General features: G+C 33.0%; 4 protein-coding genes across 4 annotated transcripts; 2 read left to right on the forward strand and 2 right to left on the reverse strand.

The window, feature by feature from the left end:
- Positions 1–2442: 2442 nt before the first annotated feature.
- Positions 2443–6478, reverse strand: LOC101894904 (E3 ubiquitin-protein ligase NRDP1). The gene is made up of 5 exons (XM_005178362.4): positions 6025–6478; positions 5819–5961; positions 4981–5425; positions 4739–4904; positions 2443–3361 (listed from the first exon to the last, which is right to left on the reverse strand). Exons 1-5 carry the CDS (start codon positions 6112–6114, stop codon positions 3258–3260), a joined length of 948 nt encoding a protein of 315 aa, XP_005178419.1. The 5' UTR covers positions 6115–6478; the 3' UTR covers positions 2443–3257.
- Positions 6479–10118: 3640 nt separating this feature from the next.
- On the forward strand, positions 10119–11690 carry LOC101895066 (COP9 signalosome complex subunit 4). Its single transcript, XM_005178363.3, has 2 exons — positions 10119–10804; positions 10864–11690. Exons 1-2 carry the CDS (start codon positions 10244–10246, stop codon positions 11527–11529), a joined length of 1227 nt encoding a protein of 408 aa, XP_005178420.1. The 5' UTR covers positions 10119–10243; the 3' UTR covers positions 11530–11690.
- A 557-nt stretch (positions 11691–12247) lies between these two features.
- On the forward strand, positions 12248–14748 carry LOC101895240 (glutactin). The gene is made up of 7 exons (XM_011292161.3): positions 12248–12646; positions 12721–12873; positions 12942–13457; positions 13522–13657; positions 13821–14011; positions 14079–14397; positions 14455–14748. Exons 1-7 carry the CDS (start codon positions 12395–12397, stop codon positions 14580–14582), a joined length of 1695 nt encoding a protein of 564 aa, XP_011290463.2. The 5' UTR covers positions 12248–12394; the 3' UTR covers positions 14583–14748.
- A 65-nt stretch (positions 14749–14813) lies between these two features.
- On the reverse strand, positions 14814–16660 carry LOC101895414 (CDAN1-interacting nuclease 1). The gene is made up of 5 exons (XM_005178364.4): positions 16455–16660; positions 16068–16398; positions 15720–16002; positions 15346–15557; positions 14814–15282 (listed from the first exon to the last, which is right to left on the reverse strand). The coding sequence occupies exons 2-5, from the start codon at positions 16322–16324 to the stop codon at positions 15099–15101; spliced, it is 936 nt and encodes a 311-aa protein (XP_005178421.2). The 5' UTR covers positions 16325–16398; positions 16455–16660; the 3' UTR covers positions 14814–15098.
- Positions 16661–16965: the final 305 nt, after the last annotated feature.

Raw genomic sequence — 16965 nt, forward strand, 5'->3', positions numbered from 1 at the left:
ACGATATCGTGGACCTACATAGACAATTCTCTCCAGGAGGTAAAGTACTCAGAAGGAATACCTTGTGTGAATTCTCAGACAATTCCATTGAGAATTAAAATTATCAAAATACCGAATATGGGGTGTACCGTTATATGGGGGCAATATAGGCAATTCTCTTTCACTGGTCAGGTTTGGCTTGTTTCTATTTTCTTTCGTCCACTTGTTTAACGTCGGGCTACGCTACCAGTATCACGGTAACGAGCGGTGGTAAGAGACACAAAAGATTTATTCACATTTAAATGTTGGAGTGTTCTAACGATAGCCATTTGTGGTTTTCCAGCCAAATATAAAGAAATCACACTGTCATGCTTGAATTCCATAACGAATAAATTTTCTTCTGGAAATTTCTCACCAAAATGCTTTTGTACGCTTGTATCAATATAATGAGCTGTCACTGGAATAATTTTAATAGAAGTCGGACGAGTGGCTTGGAGCAGTTTGAAGTTGGTTGCAGTTTTTTCATCTCACCCTGTATACAGATAATTGCAAAACTAGTAGATACTTGCAGATACTGGTACGGATCATCTGACTTAAGGGGTTAAAGGGTTTTTTAGCCAGTAGAAAATACATTCTTCTGCATTTTTTTTTTCGATATCATAAAGGGAAAATCGATTATCAATGCAGACCGTTTGTAACATCACTAAATATTCATTATACCCCCATAAAGTATATATATTCATAATCAGCTTAAAATTCAAAGTCGATATCCCTCTGTCTGTTGAAATCACGATACAGCCCACATTATTTGACGTAGAGCTTCAAAATTTGGCAGAACAATTGGTATTGTCTAGGATGATATCGGTCCACGTTTTGGTATAGCCGCCATATAACGGTACCTCCCAATATTCGGTATTTTGATAATTATCACCACATTTTTCCACGCATTTATTTAAAAATTGATTTATGTACGTCGTAATGGGTTGTAGTATTTTGATGATTTTTGCCACATTTTCCCGCGGATTTGTCTAAAAATTGGAATTTGTTGGTCATGATGGATTCCTTCTCCGGTGGCTAAACATTGTATGTATAAGTCCACATTTTGGTATAGACCCCATGTAACGGTACCTTCCGAAATTCGGTATTTTGATGATTTTTGCCACATTTTTTCGCGAATTTGTCTAAAAATTGGTATTTGTGTGTCATAATGGGTTCTAGATCCGGGGGGCGAAACGTGTTGTTGTATAGCCCCATATAACGGTACCTCCCATGGTAGAAAAATGCAGGTAACAGCAAGTGTTGTTGTAGAACAATCGTAACAACAACCACATACAAATTTGTTTTTGTACGTAATACAAGTGTCAGAGTTATGTGCCCAAAAATATAAACAAAATAATTAATTTCCAATAAATTATTTTAATTTCAAAAATATACATTTTTGGAATTTGGATTATTACATTGAAAATGCAGAAAATAGTTCTTAGAATATTCCTCATTCCCCTGAATTCATAGTTGTTAGCTGTTGGTCCTAATCTCTCAACACTTCAACCAATCGCTGGAAAATCGCGGAAAAGGCAACATCACTTTCAAATTGAAACCAAACAGCATACATACATAAAGTGTTCTAAATTTTGCAATTTTAGGAAACATTAAATATACGAATATATTATCTAACGTGGTGTCGCTGTTCCTTAACCACAAAAAAGTTTCCGACCATCGCCTTTGTCGTTTTGTTAAGTAATTTAAAAATTGCAATTCCAAAATTGGTTTGACAGTTCTGTGTACCAGCAGCTGTGTCGATGCGACTTCCTATATTCTTCTACCATGTCCACATTGAATTTAAACACATGTATGACATACATATATAACATACCGATATAAGACATACATACCATACCGACATGATATACCGATATAAGTATAACATACAAATGTTCAAAGTTGAATGATTTAAAATAAGTTAAATTTAACAAGACAAATTACAGGTGGAATACTTATTTACAATGAGTTTTCTTTCCTAATGCTACCATGGTTTCTGTTTTTCTAATAAACTACCATAAAACTAGACTATACAATTATAGTTGTGCTTCAGAACCTGCCAATTTGTACTATATTTTCGATATCATAAAGGAAAAATAAACAATTTGGCAACATAATTTTTATAACTTTCATTTAAAGAATTTTTACGGATTAATTGTAACAAATTCCCTTGTAATATTTGGCGATGTTTCCCCCGAAAAAAGTCGGGGCATTCTCCTTCCTTTTTACATTCAGAATACACACTTGTGAAATTCTTTCCCTTTTTTACATTCAGAATACACACTTTCCCCTAGAAAAATATTCCCAAATTCGAATTTCGTTCAGAAAAATCCCATCGGAATGATGCTAGCCGCTTTTTTCTTTTTCTTAACCAACCAGTCTACCAATTACAACTAATAAATTGTTCTGTAAAATGAAACCAGATTTTATACATTTTAGCATTTATTCTCTTATATATTTACTATTCATCAAGGAAAATAATCATAATTTCCACAAACTTGAATACACATATTTTAAAATTAAATGATACATTTTGTTTTATTTTACACAAGTCACATATTAAATGGCGAATAGCATACTAATACTAATAGGAAAATCTCAAGTAAAGTAAGTATGCACATGATGTTGATGAACGAAAAAAATGAAAAGTGCGATGAAAATAACTAATTGAATAGTTACATAAAAAACAAAAACAAAGCAGTGATCATTGTGGACCTTAACGTATATAACAATTCTTTGTAATCTAATGCAATAAAATTCGCACAAAACTGATTACAATTGAGGTGTTGGAATCATATAAAATTTAAAAAAAAAATCTTAAAAATATATCGGATCTAATTTTGACATACGCGAGAGGTAATACTAATGAGAAAATTAAGAGACAATAACAATATAAACTACTAAACAAGCATAATCACACATTTAATTTTATTAAGGCCAAATTACAAATAAAATATATACTAAGTAATGAAAGCAAGTCATGGATACGTTAATCATGGACTACTGAAGAAGTTCATGACATTAAACGATTCTATATTTCGAAGAATTATCATTTAACATTAGTTATGGTAATATATCTGCTTACATTTCATTGTCTTTTACACAATGACAAAATATTGATGATCGTACCTAGTAGTGGAAAATACATAGTAGTAAGATAGTAAATCTGGCGCATCAAAGACGATGTATAACATTTCAATTGATAAATTCATAAAATAATGTTTCAAATTACTTTCGGTTTACTCCACACCATGAGCAAATATCATAACAAGACCAGGTTCAACCATAACATCTTCGGCCATGTGTGCATTATCACAACTCAGAACTAGAACAGCTTGTTTGCCTGAAAAAAAAAGAAATTACAAATAAAAATAAATCATATGGAATTTTGTAAATTCTGCGAGATTCAGGTTTCTGTGTAAAAATCACAGTACAAACTAAATAATAGCTTATATTATTAATAGATGTAACCAAAGTAACCAATAATAAACATACAAAACAGGTAAGGAAAAGTCAAAAGTCTGGCGGGCCGACTATTTGATAGCCTACACCACTATGCATATTTAGTAAAGCTGCCGTAACAAAATAATTTATTTGAAGTAGATCATACCACCTATCAACTTTGGCTTTAGAGCAGTTATAGTTATATATATATATATATATATATATATATATATATATATATATATATATATATATATATATATATATATATATATATATATATATATGGGACTTCAAACATCAAATCGGATGAAACATATATATAGGAGCTATAACTATTTCTGGACCGATCTGGATAAAAGTTGACAGAGGTATTTCTGGGATGTATCTGACATTTGGTACCAAATATCATTGTTGTGGAGTGCATATTACGCATGTGAGGGACCTAAACCCCCCAAATCGGATGAAATATATATATGGGAGCTAAAGCTATATCTGAACCGATTTTCTCCAAATTTGATGTACTTGCTTCTTGCTTCATTCCCAATTTCCTAATCCTTAGCCGTCTGCGTTATTACTTCATATAAAATAAGGTGTATCAGCATATCCGTGGTGCATTGCGTCCATTATGACCAATAAAAAAGAAGTACTTCTATTATATAAAAGAAAAGTACAAATTTTATTGTTCTTGAAGGCTCATCAATATCTCCCCATTCCCACCTTTCCAGGCAGAAAATGTCAATATGGTAGAGACCGTAAAAGACTAAAATATGTGATGACTGGGGCTTTACAAGACAGCCTATAATAAGTACAATTGTGAGATGAAGAAAATTAAACGCAAATCCTGGTTCTGCCTTAAAAACTCAATAGTGATGTACCCAGACATTTTTTAAAATATCCTATGTCCATCAAAGGCATCAAACAAGGAAAGTATATGAATTAACTGTATACCATAAAGATCAACCAACCTCCTATCCGTCGATCATTTAGGAACTATTATGGTTGCCTATAAATGCCACATCTGATGCACCGTACACTAGTACAGCTTTCACACAGGGTCCATGACATGTATCGGGGGTAAAATCTTCTTTCATTATGTGTAGTAATTCTCGTTTTTACTAATATTCAATTTATGGATGTCTGATGTAAGGCTCCCTGACATATGTAAATAATTAACAATTCACAAAAATATGGGACAATAATTTGTGTATATGAATAAAGTCTTAGATTTTATAGACTCATATCAAATTTTTCTGAAATAAATTTTAAATGGTACCTGGTACCCGCCGACAAATGTAGTTGTCATATATACGGCGGTTATTCTGTCTAGTCTCCAGTGAACTCAAGCCACGAGGCCAACGACGCTCATGGCAATTTTCCATTAGATTGTCTAAGATATGGGGAGGGCAGCCAGACTCTGACAACGCTCGTTTAATCATCATCTGAAAATATATTGAATGGGAATATTAATTGTAAAAGTTAATAGAATAATTTATAAATATTCTGAAAAAAACCCACTTGTAGAGCATCATCTGGTGTTGAAATCATACCACCCCAACGTGTAACTCGTGCTCTAGCCAAAGTACTACTCCAACGTATTACTTCGTCACGTTCCATCTGGTCGGCTATAGCTCGTACCGCTGGGTTGGACACACGCATAGCACGCATAAAATCCTTAAATAGTTGCACTTCACGCTTCAATTCATTTATAGTTAAATTTTGATCTGCTATTTCTGTTTTGAACTCGACCATTTTCTGTTGCTGTGTTAATATCATGGCACGCAGTTCTCGTACACAGTTGTGATCCTTGAGCTCGTCTTTTGGTATAACAATGCCACATCCCTTTTCACATGGTAATGGTTTTTTTGGATTATGTTCACATTCATCTAAATGAGCATTTAGGGCATCAAGTTTCAATACCAACGTACATCCATGGGCTGCGTTATCACAAGTTATAGAGAGTCTAGGAAAAAAATAATTTGTTAGTGTTTTATTTATTCCAATATATATTTTATATGTTTCAAATTGTAGGTACTTCAAGTCCAACTAACTTTGGATGTAATCAAATTAACTTTGCCGATTTACACTCAGGCAAGTTAGTCCTGCATGTGTCTATTAAGGATTTTAGATCCTTCCATAGGAAAAATATATGTATCAACAACAAAACAAGTAGATATTAAAAGTAGAAACAGACGTCAATTTGATCCAAACATGAAAAAAATCTTAATATGTTTGCCAAGAATTATTTAGTTTGAAACTGTATATTATGGATTTGGATCTAGATTTGTCACTGAAATACATGTTCTTTGAGCTAAGATTTCAAAAGACAGTATCTTCCATGATTTAATTATCTTACCTTGCTAAAAGATTTCTCAAAATCCTGGGAACAGCTCTTAAATTTGCAGTGGTCAGTGAATTACGATCAACAGGACAGGTTGGCTGCCGGGAGAGCCATTCATTTATACATGCACGACAAAATGCATGCTCACACATCGCCGCCTATAAAAATTAATAGTAAAATCGGCTCGGAATTTATAATTCAACATTAATGAATATACGAACCTGTAAAGGTTCCTCCAATACGCCGGAACATATTGGACATGTTAATTCTTCATCGACCTCGCCCTGGAAACGATGTAGGTCATAACCCATTGCTTTCTTTATTTTCTTGTTGTATCTGCAAGTTGGTAATTATTTGCGGAGGAAATGGGGAGAGAACCAGAATGTTGTGACAACAACACAACAACACTATTCACGCTGCTGTCTCCGTATATGTTGCCAGGCACCAACAATACATACAACTATAATTTTATGCACCTTGAAAAACCAGAGTCTCAGGCCGCACTGGCCAGCTAATGAGTTTCAAATTCCACAGTTAATTTCTTTAAGACTTTTATTGCGAAAATAATTATTTATCACAATTAACAATTAATTAAATGTTTAAATGTTTCATTACAGTGCTTCAAGCTATTTTCCGTCTTTCTGTGTATATTTGTCTGTTAGTAGGGATACTTAAATCGAATTTTGACTTATCGATTAATAGATTATTGTCGAATTGAAAGATTATTGTCCGTGAAATTAATTAGACCCTATCCACACAAGAGTATTTTTTAATATTGCAAATTACGTGAAACAATGCGTTTGTACGCACTGAAGGTTAGGGGAAAACTGATATACACTTTTTCACGTGTTGGTTATATTTGCTTTGTTGGAATATTTGTTCGAAATAATAAAAAATTTTGTTATTTCTAATTCCCTTTTTTTTAATCTTCTGAGTTTCACTGGGTTTTTACAGTGGTACTGGGGTACACTCCAAAATTGCAAAGGCTTCCGCAAAGGCGTGAATGTTTGTGAAAAATTATAAAGATTTTTAAAAATTGTTGAAAAATTCATATCATAGCAATATCCGATTTGCGTCGTATAAAAAAACAAATAAAAATCTAATGTTCTTCTACCATGATTCAAACAATACCGAATAAAACCATGGTACAATAAAAGGTAAGGTAGAGCTATCAGCTGAATATATGTTTTTATTGTTCTGAAAAATGAAAACAAAATATTTTCAAAACGAATGATTGGAAAAAAAGTATATGTTTTTATTGTTTTGAAAAATGAAAAAAAATATTTTCAAAACCAATGATTGGAAGACACCTACTCTGCGGCTCGCGTATTTAAGCTATTAACCAGTTTAGCCATGAAATTGAAAGATTAAACAGTTTGGATCAAATTTTTGAGAGAAAATACAGGCATTTCATTCATTTTTCGTGTTATTTAACTCATTATAAAAATAAGGAAAAATATGGAACAAATGAAAACAACTTGTTGTATATAATTTTGAATGAGTCTGACAGAAAGCGGGCATAACCTCAGGGCTGTATTTCTGTAGTTTTACGAAGCTGTTCTACCTCCTTATTGTACCATGCTACAACCAAAAATGATCAAAAACGATGTAGAGGAAAAACTAAAGTTAAAAAAATTACAGAATAAGTATTCATATTTGCTCTGTTCCAGGACTGCAAGGATGTGAAAGATTTTACTACGATAACCGATTTTCCCTTTATGATATCGCAAAAAAAAATGCAAAACTAGTAGATTTTTGCAGGTTCTGGAACAGACAGATTATTTGATTAGTGTCTGCAAATCCAAATAGTAAATTCATTTTTAATGTGTGTGTACATAAGCAGCTTCAAGTCTCCGCATGGATTTTTTTGAAATATAAATGTAATTGGTATGGTACCAATGTAATTGTTTTTGACATTTCATAAAAGGATGTGAGAGTCACACTCGAATCCTGTCGTCGTTTTTCCTTATAATTAAACATTAATATCCCTAGACATGATGCCAAGCTGCTTATGTACCAACATCTTTAATTGTAGTTTTGGCCAGACTGTAAACAATACGCTTACAATTCTTTGTATTGTCTAAAATGTGATGAATTTTTAAGTTTGGAACAGAGTTGGATAGTATTAGTATATAGCGTGACACAATTACAGAAGGTGGAACAAAACTATCCCCAAAATATATATTTTTTCTTTTGGTGCTCCTATTCTGTCAAAATATATACAAATTTTGTGTGTATGTGCGTATTGTTTTGAAATGGTAGAATCAACGAGGTAAATTCATGCAATAATATGTTTAAACATTTTTTTCAAAATTATTCATTTAACAACATCACATTGTCGCACAGAGTTGCATTTTTCTAGTTGAGCAACCTTTCTTAATAAGCCCTGGTAGATAGGTTTTGTGAAAGATTATTAATAAATCTTGTCATGGGAAGATATAGTTGAACAAACCTAAAAAAATACTTATAATGTGTATCAAAACGTTTAAAATGTTGTATCTTATTGAGCTTTTAATTTCTTTATCAAGCTAGCTTTAAGACAAGTGAAATAAAAAAAGTGAAGTTGCACAAAAAATATATTTATTTTTCACAAGGATTGGATCGTGGTAAAATTATAAAGGTGAAGTCATTTCAAATAAGCATACCCATCTCTGCATTTTCTGTAATTTTCCTTGTCAAATTTCACTTCATAAAAACTAAGTTTCCATCTCTGATTTGTGTAATTACAATAAATTTATAAATGTATATATTGACAATGAGATGTTGTCAAACGAATTATTTTGAAAAAGTTGTAAACATATGTTTGCATGACTTTACTTCCTTGATTCTACCATGGATTGGATCATCAAGAATTATAAAAAATTATTCATTTGACAACATCTCATTGTCAAAATTTGTATTTATAAATCCATTGTACATACATAAATCAGAGATGGGAACATGTTTTTTATGTAGTGAAATGATAAATTACAGAAAATGCAGAGATGATTATGCTTATTTGAAATAACTTTACCTTCTTAATGGTATAATTATATAAAATTGTTTTGACAGTTCATTTTCCCAGCTGCTGTGTTGATACGACTACCTGTATTCTTCTACTACGGTATATACAATGCATGAATACAAAGTCGCTTTACAAAATCCTAAGGCTGGAAATACATAAAACGCATATTTGGCTGGCTTAATGCTAGGAACACAATTGGAGCGAACGACGAATTTCGCCCTACGCGGCGACAAAATGAGCCGCGAAAATTCGTCGTATGGAACACAATACCGACGAAATTATAAAACAGCTGATGAAGTTGTTTACTTTTTGCTCATTTGTTGACTACAATGAATTATACAAGAACACATAATTCTTTACGTTCTCTATTATAATTTCACTTATGTCCATCTTCTCTATTATAAATTCACTGATATCCATCTTCACTCAGGCGCAAGTACACAAATAAATAAACAAATTAATTATGTTTTTTTTATACGAGTAACAGATAGTAGAGTGACCATAACAAATTTTAAAGTAAAAAGTAACTTTATTTACTAAAACACATAAAATTCGTACAAGTATGGCCACCTTGTACTGTTTTGTTCGCCGGTCGCCGGCGTATGAAATAGAAATAAAGCTAATTGAGTTCGCGGCGACCGACGAAATTTTCGCCGGTGCCGTGATTGTGTGCACTTCCATATACACATATGTGTTTTATTTTCGACGACGAACATACGCCGCGAAAAAATTCGTCGTTCGCTCCAATTGTGTTCCTAGCATAAGTCATCGGCTGGCTTCTTCGTAGATGAACAAAGGAGTTATAGGTTGACCTAGTTCGATTTTGGCCCTAGTCTCCTTTGTTCATTTCCGAAGAAGCCAGCCGATGACTTTAGCCAGCCAGATAAGCGCTTTATGTGTTTCCACCTTAAAAAACAAAAAGTGTAGTGTAACAGTGCAGTCATGGTAGATGAATATAGGTAGACGCATCGACACAGCTGCTGAGACAATGAACAGTCAAACCAATTTTGGAATTGAAAATGTTGAATGAACAATTATTTAAATTTATTAACATTGTTGAAAAACACGAATTATAATAACCTCCAAATGACGTCGTATAAAAAAACATATAAAAATCTACTTATATTAAAAAAAACATTTAAAATTTTTTGACATATCAATACTCCCAAGCGTTGATGCATCTACCTGTCATCTGCCATGAGTGCAGTTCTGGAACAGGGCATAAGTTGAATTGGACATGAGTTGAACAAATCGACTATGAATAGTCGAGTACTCGGTTCCCACACAAGTATCAGAACTTTGAGTACTCGAGGTCGATTATTGAATTAATCGGAAGTCAACAGAATAACATAGCTCTATTGTTTATTGCAAAAACACTAATATTGCGAAAAAAAATATATTAATAAACTGTGCACTATAAACAAAGAGAAAGCACCATGGGTATAAGCGCTAACAATTTACGCAGCCAACTGATGTCGTTGGTCAACTTTTCAGGAACCCACAAGGAACAGACAGACCGGTACCGTCAATTATTAGAAATGGTTCTAACCAATACCGGCAATGATCTTGTTGATACCTTAAAACTTTTCGTAGAAGCCATTGTTAACGAACACGTTAGCCTGGTTATATCACGACAGATACTCAACGACGTTGGCATACAGTTAAGTAAACTTCCTGACGATGTTTCCAAAGTAGTTTCGCACTTCACTTTGGACAAAGTTCTACCTCGAGTAATTTCTTTTGAAGAGCAAGTTGCTGGCATTCGCCAGCATTTGGCTGATATTTATGAACGGAATCAACAGTGGCGTGATGCTGCCAACGTTCTCGTCGGTATACCTTTAGAGACTGGGCAGAAACAGTATACAGTGGATTATAAGTTGGAGACTTATCTTAAAATAGCACGTCTCTTTTTGGAAGAAAATGATTCGGCACAAGCTGAGTTTTTCATAAACCGTGCCTCATTGTATCAAGCAGATACTCACAGTGAGGAATTGCAGGTAAATATGTGGTTAGACAATTAAGTGGATTGTTTTTTAATGATCAAATTCATCTTCAGGTCATGTACAAGGTGTGCTATGCTCGTGTTCTTGATTATCGTCGTAAGTTCATCGAAGCTGCCCAACGCTACAACGAATTGTCCTATCGTACAATTGTCGATGAAGGAGAACGCATGACGGCGTTGAAGAAAGCTCTCATTTGTACCGTTTTGGCTTCGGCCGGTCAACAACGTTCTCGTATGTTAGCCACGCTCTTCAAAGATGAACGTTGCCAGCAACTGCCAGCCTATTCCATTTTGGAGAAAATGTACTTGGATCGCATTATACGTCGTTCCGAATTGCAAGAATTCGAGGCATTATTACAGCCACATCAAAAGGCTGCCACTGTTGATGGTTCGTCGATTTTAGACCGTGCTGTCTTTGAACATAATCTCTTGTCAGCAAGTAAGCTATACAATAATATAACCTTTGTTGAATTGGGAGCACTTCTAGAAATTCCCGCATCCAAAGCTGAAAATATTGCTTCACAAATGATAACCGAAGGTCGTATGAATGGACACATTGATCAAATCAGTGGTATTGTCCATTTTGAAAAACGTGAAGTATTGCCATTATGGGATCGTCAAATACAATCGCTTTGCTATCAAGTAAATTCGATTATTGAGAAAATAGCTGCGGCGGAACCAGATTGGATGGCTCATACTTTGGATGAAGTGAACTCATAAACTATTTTATTTTAGCTTTAAATAAAACTTAATTGGTACATTGCTGTTTGCTGGCAACATCCCTACGAAAATGGAAATAAATGCTCCTTATTATTTTCGAAATTTCTTTTTTTAAAATTGTAATATTTACTTTCTAAAATAAATTTCAAATTATTCTAAAATTATTGAAGATTTTTTTTTAATTTATAGAATTATTATCAAAATTAGTTGTCATGTTAGTGTTACTACCAACGACAGCATCGTCACCGCTAAGCTTTTTACAAACTGTGGCATTATTTATTGAAATAATCTTTAATACTGTGGGACACCTTGAAACTAGTTCTAAATATGAGTTATTTGGAAGCATTGTTTCCTGTAGGACTTTGTTATAAAATGTAAATTCAAGGACACTAAGCAAAAAACTAACTACTGTTTTGGACTACAATCAAATCTTATTTTTAATCTTTTTAAAGAAAATGTTTATATATTTTTTGTGAATAACTGTTATATTTTATTTGTGTATAAAGCTAGTTACATTCCTTTATATTACATATACACTTCCGTAACACAATTTGTAATTAATTACATTAAAATGTAGAGTATCTTTACGCTGCCATTAATAAAATTAAAGAGTTATGTATAAATCTATTTCATTGCGCTCTCTTAAGACTATTGTCACCCATAAAGATTGCTTATCTGTTTGTACAATTATTATACAAATTATTGTTAGCAAACACTTGCCAAACCTCCGTATTGAGTATATTTTGGATCTTATCAAAAACACATTTGGCATTTAAAAGAGAGCAGGGAAATAAATCCACACTCCATTCATGTATTTAAAAAAATATTGTTTGCTTTTCCGTTATTAATAACAATAAAGAGATCAATGGTCTTTAGTTTAGTGAAAACATTCGGTGTGCTAGTTATGAGAATTGTGGTATTTTGTTTAGTAGCCGCAGTGGCAGTGTCCACTTTTCGTGGTTCGTCATCATCAACGCCATCATCTATTACTGTAGATTTACCAGGTCAAGGTACAATCTTGGGTGATTATGGAAAAACGTCATGGACAAATCAGACATTTATGCGATTTTTGGGTATACCTTACGCAGAGTCTCCCAGTAGAGAGCTAAGATTCAAGGTTTTTTGATAAATAAATTATATATGATCGTATGAAACATATATTATTTTCCAATATTGTCGTTTGTCATCTAGCATGCTGTTAAAAAGTCACCGTGGAGACACATTTTAGATGCCACAACCCATGGACGTCGTTGTCCTGTTATAACAACCATTCGAGAGCTAAGCGAATCTGAACTCGGTCAAGATTTGGAAGATTGTCTTAACCTGTGTGTTTATACGAAAAATGTATGTGTGACCAATAATTAAAATATACCAACAACTTATTTGAACGATAAATCTTCTCTTTTTTAAAGATGACGGAACAAAAGCCAGTAATGTTTTACATATATGGTGGTGGTTTTTATAATGGCTCGAATATTGATCATCCTCCCAATTATTTGCTGGAAAAAGATATTGTATTGGTTGTACCCAATTATCGCATTGGAGCTTTAGGTTGGTTATCAACCAGATCGGAAAATATGCCCGGTAATGCTCCTGTCAGTGATCTTTATGTCGCACTTCAGTGGGTACAAGATTACATACATCTATTTGGTGGTGATCCAAAACAGGTTACAATATTTGGTCAAAGTGCTGGTACCACCATGTCGGGATCATTATTGTTTAGTCCAAAAACACCAGAGACATATTTTCAAAGATCCATACAACAATCTGGATCCATATTTTCTTCATGGGCATTTACGCGCAATCCTTTGGAGCAAGCTGAACGGATTTGCAAAGCCGTTGGTTGCAGTTTTTGTGATAATATTGACTTTTTGTATGTGTGTTTGCGTAATGTGGCAGTACCAAAAATTCTGGAGGTTACCGAAGAGGTATATATAAATATCAACATTTTGGAAGTGCACAAAAGTATATTGGTGTTTATTTTATTATTAGGAATCTTTTGGTCCCATTGTAAACGATTTTTATGGTATATTGCCTCGAGAACCGGCAGAGTTAATTACCCAATTAAATAGATCCATACCATTGATGACGGGCTTTACAAAACATGATGGTTCCTTTGTACTGGCTAGTAAGTAATTGTATATAAGTATCATACTACTACATTTACTTGAGTTGTTAAAAGAATATTGGAAATCTTTATTTACATGTGTTTTTTCAATTGTTATTCATTGAATGTAGTTTGCTTTTTACAATGTTTACATAACATATATATTTCTTTCTTACTTTTCAAGCTGTTTACGATAATGTAAAGGCCGCCATAGGCAATTTCAGTCATATCACAGTTCGAGAATTCGCATATACTATTATCAGCAAGGCAAATGACAATACCGGCCTTGCAGATAACTTACTGCTCAAGATGTTGTTTTCCAATGAGTTACTTCACAGTACAGATCACAAAAAAGCCCTACCAGCCTACTTTGATGTAAGTCATTCCAGCATAATAATACGAAAATAAACTAGTCTTATAAGGTTATTTTTTCTTTTCTCAGTTAACAAACATTGTTGCTATGAAGTCTCCGGTGATCAGTTTAGCCACACGCATGTTTCGTAAAGCTCTTGCTCCCGTCTACTTGTACAGTTTCGATTATGAAGGTAGTAACACACGTTTTGGTTACGAGTTCGGTAATGATCATTATCCCTTTGAGGGAGGTGTTCATCATTCCAACGACAACATTTACTTGTTTTCTACACATAAACTGAATGAAGCTGATACCAAAGTTTCCAAAAATATGGTCCAACTGTGGACGTCCTTTGCCATTACGGGTAAGCCTAGTTTGGAAAGTCATCAGGAAATCCTACCAATGTCAGGTGAGTTTTATATCAGATAGCAAAAGTTTGTAAAATTATTACGATTTTTTCGTTTAGATGAGGATGGTCCATATTTCCACATAAATACTGGTGTAACCAACGATTATGATGTCCTTAAAGAATTGACTGCAACAATAGACGATCCTGAAAATTATAAATTAGATAGACCAAATATTGAGTTTTAGTAATGTAGCATTTAATCGAACGTGCATATTACTGCCATCAATGTTACTATACTATTTTAATATTTATTGGTCGGATTCGGCATCAAAAATTTGTAAAACACGATTTCTAGGTGCTATATATATACAATGAATATAAATCATTATACTTTTCTTTTTGTCTAATGTTTTTTTCAATATTAGAATAAGAATCGCTAATGTAAACAAAATATTGAAATAAAAACAATATAAACATTTACATAAAAAAGTAGTCGACTTTATTATTGATCTTAAAAAATAAAATAAAAAAAGATTTTTTTAATATACACATATATTTTCCTTTCGTGATACATTTCTGTATGCCTAACAATTTGTTTTTAATTTTAGAATGAGAATCGTTTTTTAACTTTATGTAAGTAACAAATGTTTCGTTTGTATGTTAATTATAAAACTACAAACAAGTCAAATGAGTATTCTAACTAAATGAAGTGGTATTCTTTGACATAGGCAACTCGTTTCCAAGGCGTAATTTTTTAAATATCATGTGATCTGTATGCTTTCAGTTGATGTATCATAAGATTCACAGGCTTCGCTTAAATCTAACAATTGAATATCTTCTTTGGCAGGAAAATCATCAAGGACTGTAATACCTAAAGCATTTTGTGTTAATGTGGCTGTATCTTCGTGGTAACCAAACCAATAGATCACAATGCCGGGACCAAATCTATGTAAAAATAAAAATATCAAACAAAAGAAGAGGAGAATGATATTGTTAAATTTTACCAACCTGTTACAATAACTACTCAATTGTTGTTGTATATAAGTTTTGTGGGTTTTTATGCAACCAAAATTTGCCTTACTCTCAATCCAATTTATTATTTCTCCTTTATAGAGAAACGGTAGTAGCATTTTAATGTCGGGTGTTTTATCATATCCCAATCGTCTGAGATCATTTTCGTCATAAAAGTGCATTCCTGCTTGTGTGGCCATTTGTTTTAACTAATAGACAAATATTTAATATGTTGCAATACAAACTTAATCTCAAGCACTAACAAATAACCAAAAGTAATATTCTATAATTGTCACAATAATTGCTATAGTTATATTGGAAAAAAGATCTCCTCTACGTTAATTTATAAAGTTTGTCAGAAATGTACATACCCGAAATTCATATTCCTCTCCAAGAACTCGACGTTTTAAATCAATTAGAGGCCCATCTGTGGAATCACTACAAATACACTGAGCAACATTTGCGGATAGCATTGGATCATCGATTAGATGTGGTGAACGTATTAGCTGGGTCAACTCGACTTTATTTGTAATTTTATATTTAACCTTTAACAGAGAACGACACATCATAACAGGTCCCATATCACATTCTCGGGCAATGTTCAGTAATATACTTCGATCCATTGGATATGATGATTGACAACGTTCTTCATACCTTTCGTATTGAATGAAAAGGAGTTCCTCATTAATTAGAGACAAAACTATAAAACATTTACTCACATTTTTAAATATGTTTTTGCATTGGCATCATAACGCCAATATTGATTACGCATACGATTTGTAAATATTGTTTCTAAAATGCTTTTCAATGTTAGTTTTTCAAATTGTGGAAATTGTTGCAATAACTCAATTTCACAGTCAATAGCTAATCCTTTATATCGGTCAATAAAATCACATATTACTTCAAATTCTTGTGCCTTAACAATACGTCGTTTTTGACTAGGATTTAGAGGAGAGCTTGGAATGGTGTTACTCATCTTTTTGCCCTTTTCTTTGTTTTTGTTTACAAATAAATACAGCACACACACTGCGCCTCCAATGGATCGGATTTCTAGATGAAAAAATGCACTTTATTTAGGATGGTTTAAAATATTTTTCGCATCTTACCTTTATAGTTTCTGCAATACGTCCATGAAATTAGGAAAATCCTTTTTATGTTAATGGTCTTCTGGAATATGTTATCCTTGAAACCATTTGTCAGCCAAGCAATTGTTCATCTTCACAAATCAACCAAATCAGCAACATGGCATCTCTAAAGAAAAATACGACACGAGTAAAATAGCAATAAATATGAAGAATCAAAACAGAAAGCCGACAGTCCGACGGGATCTATAGATCGACAAGTTTAAGGGGATTAAAGGTTCTAAAAAAGAATTTAAAAGCAATGCAAATTAAAATGATATCACGTTTTGTTCTCATGAGAAATACTTTTTCTCAAAATTGTCCATTTGACAACATCTCATTGTCAAAATGATTTTGACAAAAGTTTAAAAAGAATAGGTTTACTAGATCCTATATTAATGGAAATTTAAGGTTGTGGCATTCAATTCGCATTTAATGTCAATGTTATATTCGTGGGAAAGTTCCGAGCAGGACTGATACGTTCTATCCGCTCTTC

The sequence above is a fragment of the Musca domestica genome, unplaced genomic scaffold (assembly GCF_030504385.1).
Source record: "Musca domestica strain aabys unplaced genomic scaffold, Musca_domestica.polishedcontigs.V.1.1 6, whole genome shotgun sequence".
Classification (NCBI taxonomy): Eukaryota; Metazoa; Arthropoda; class Insecta; order Diptera; family Muscidae; genus Musca; species Musca domestica.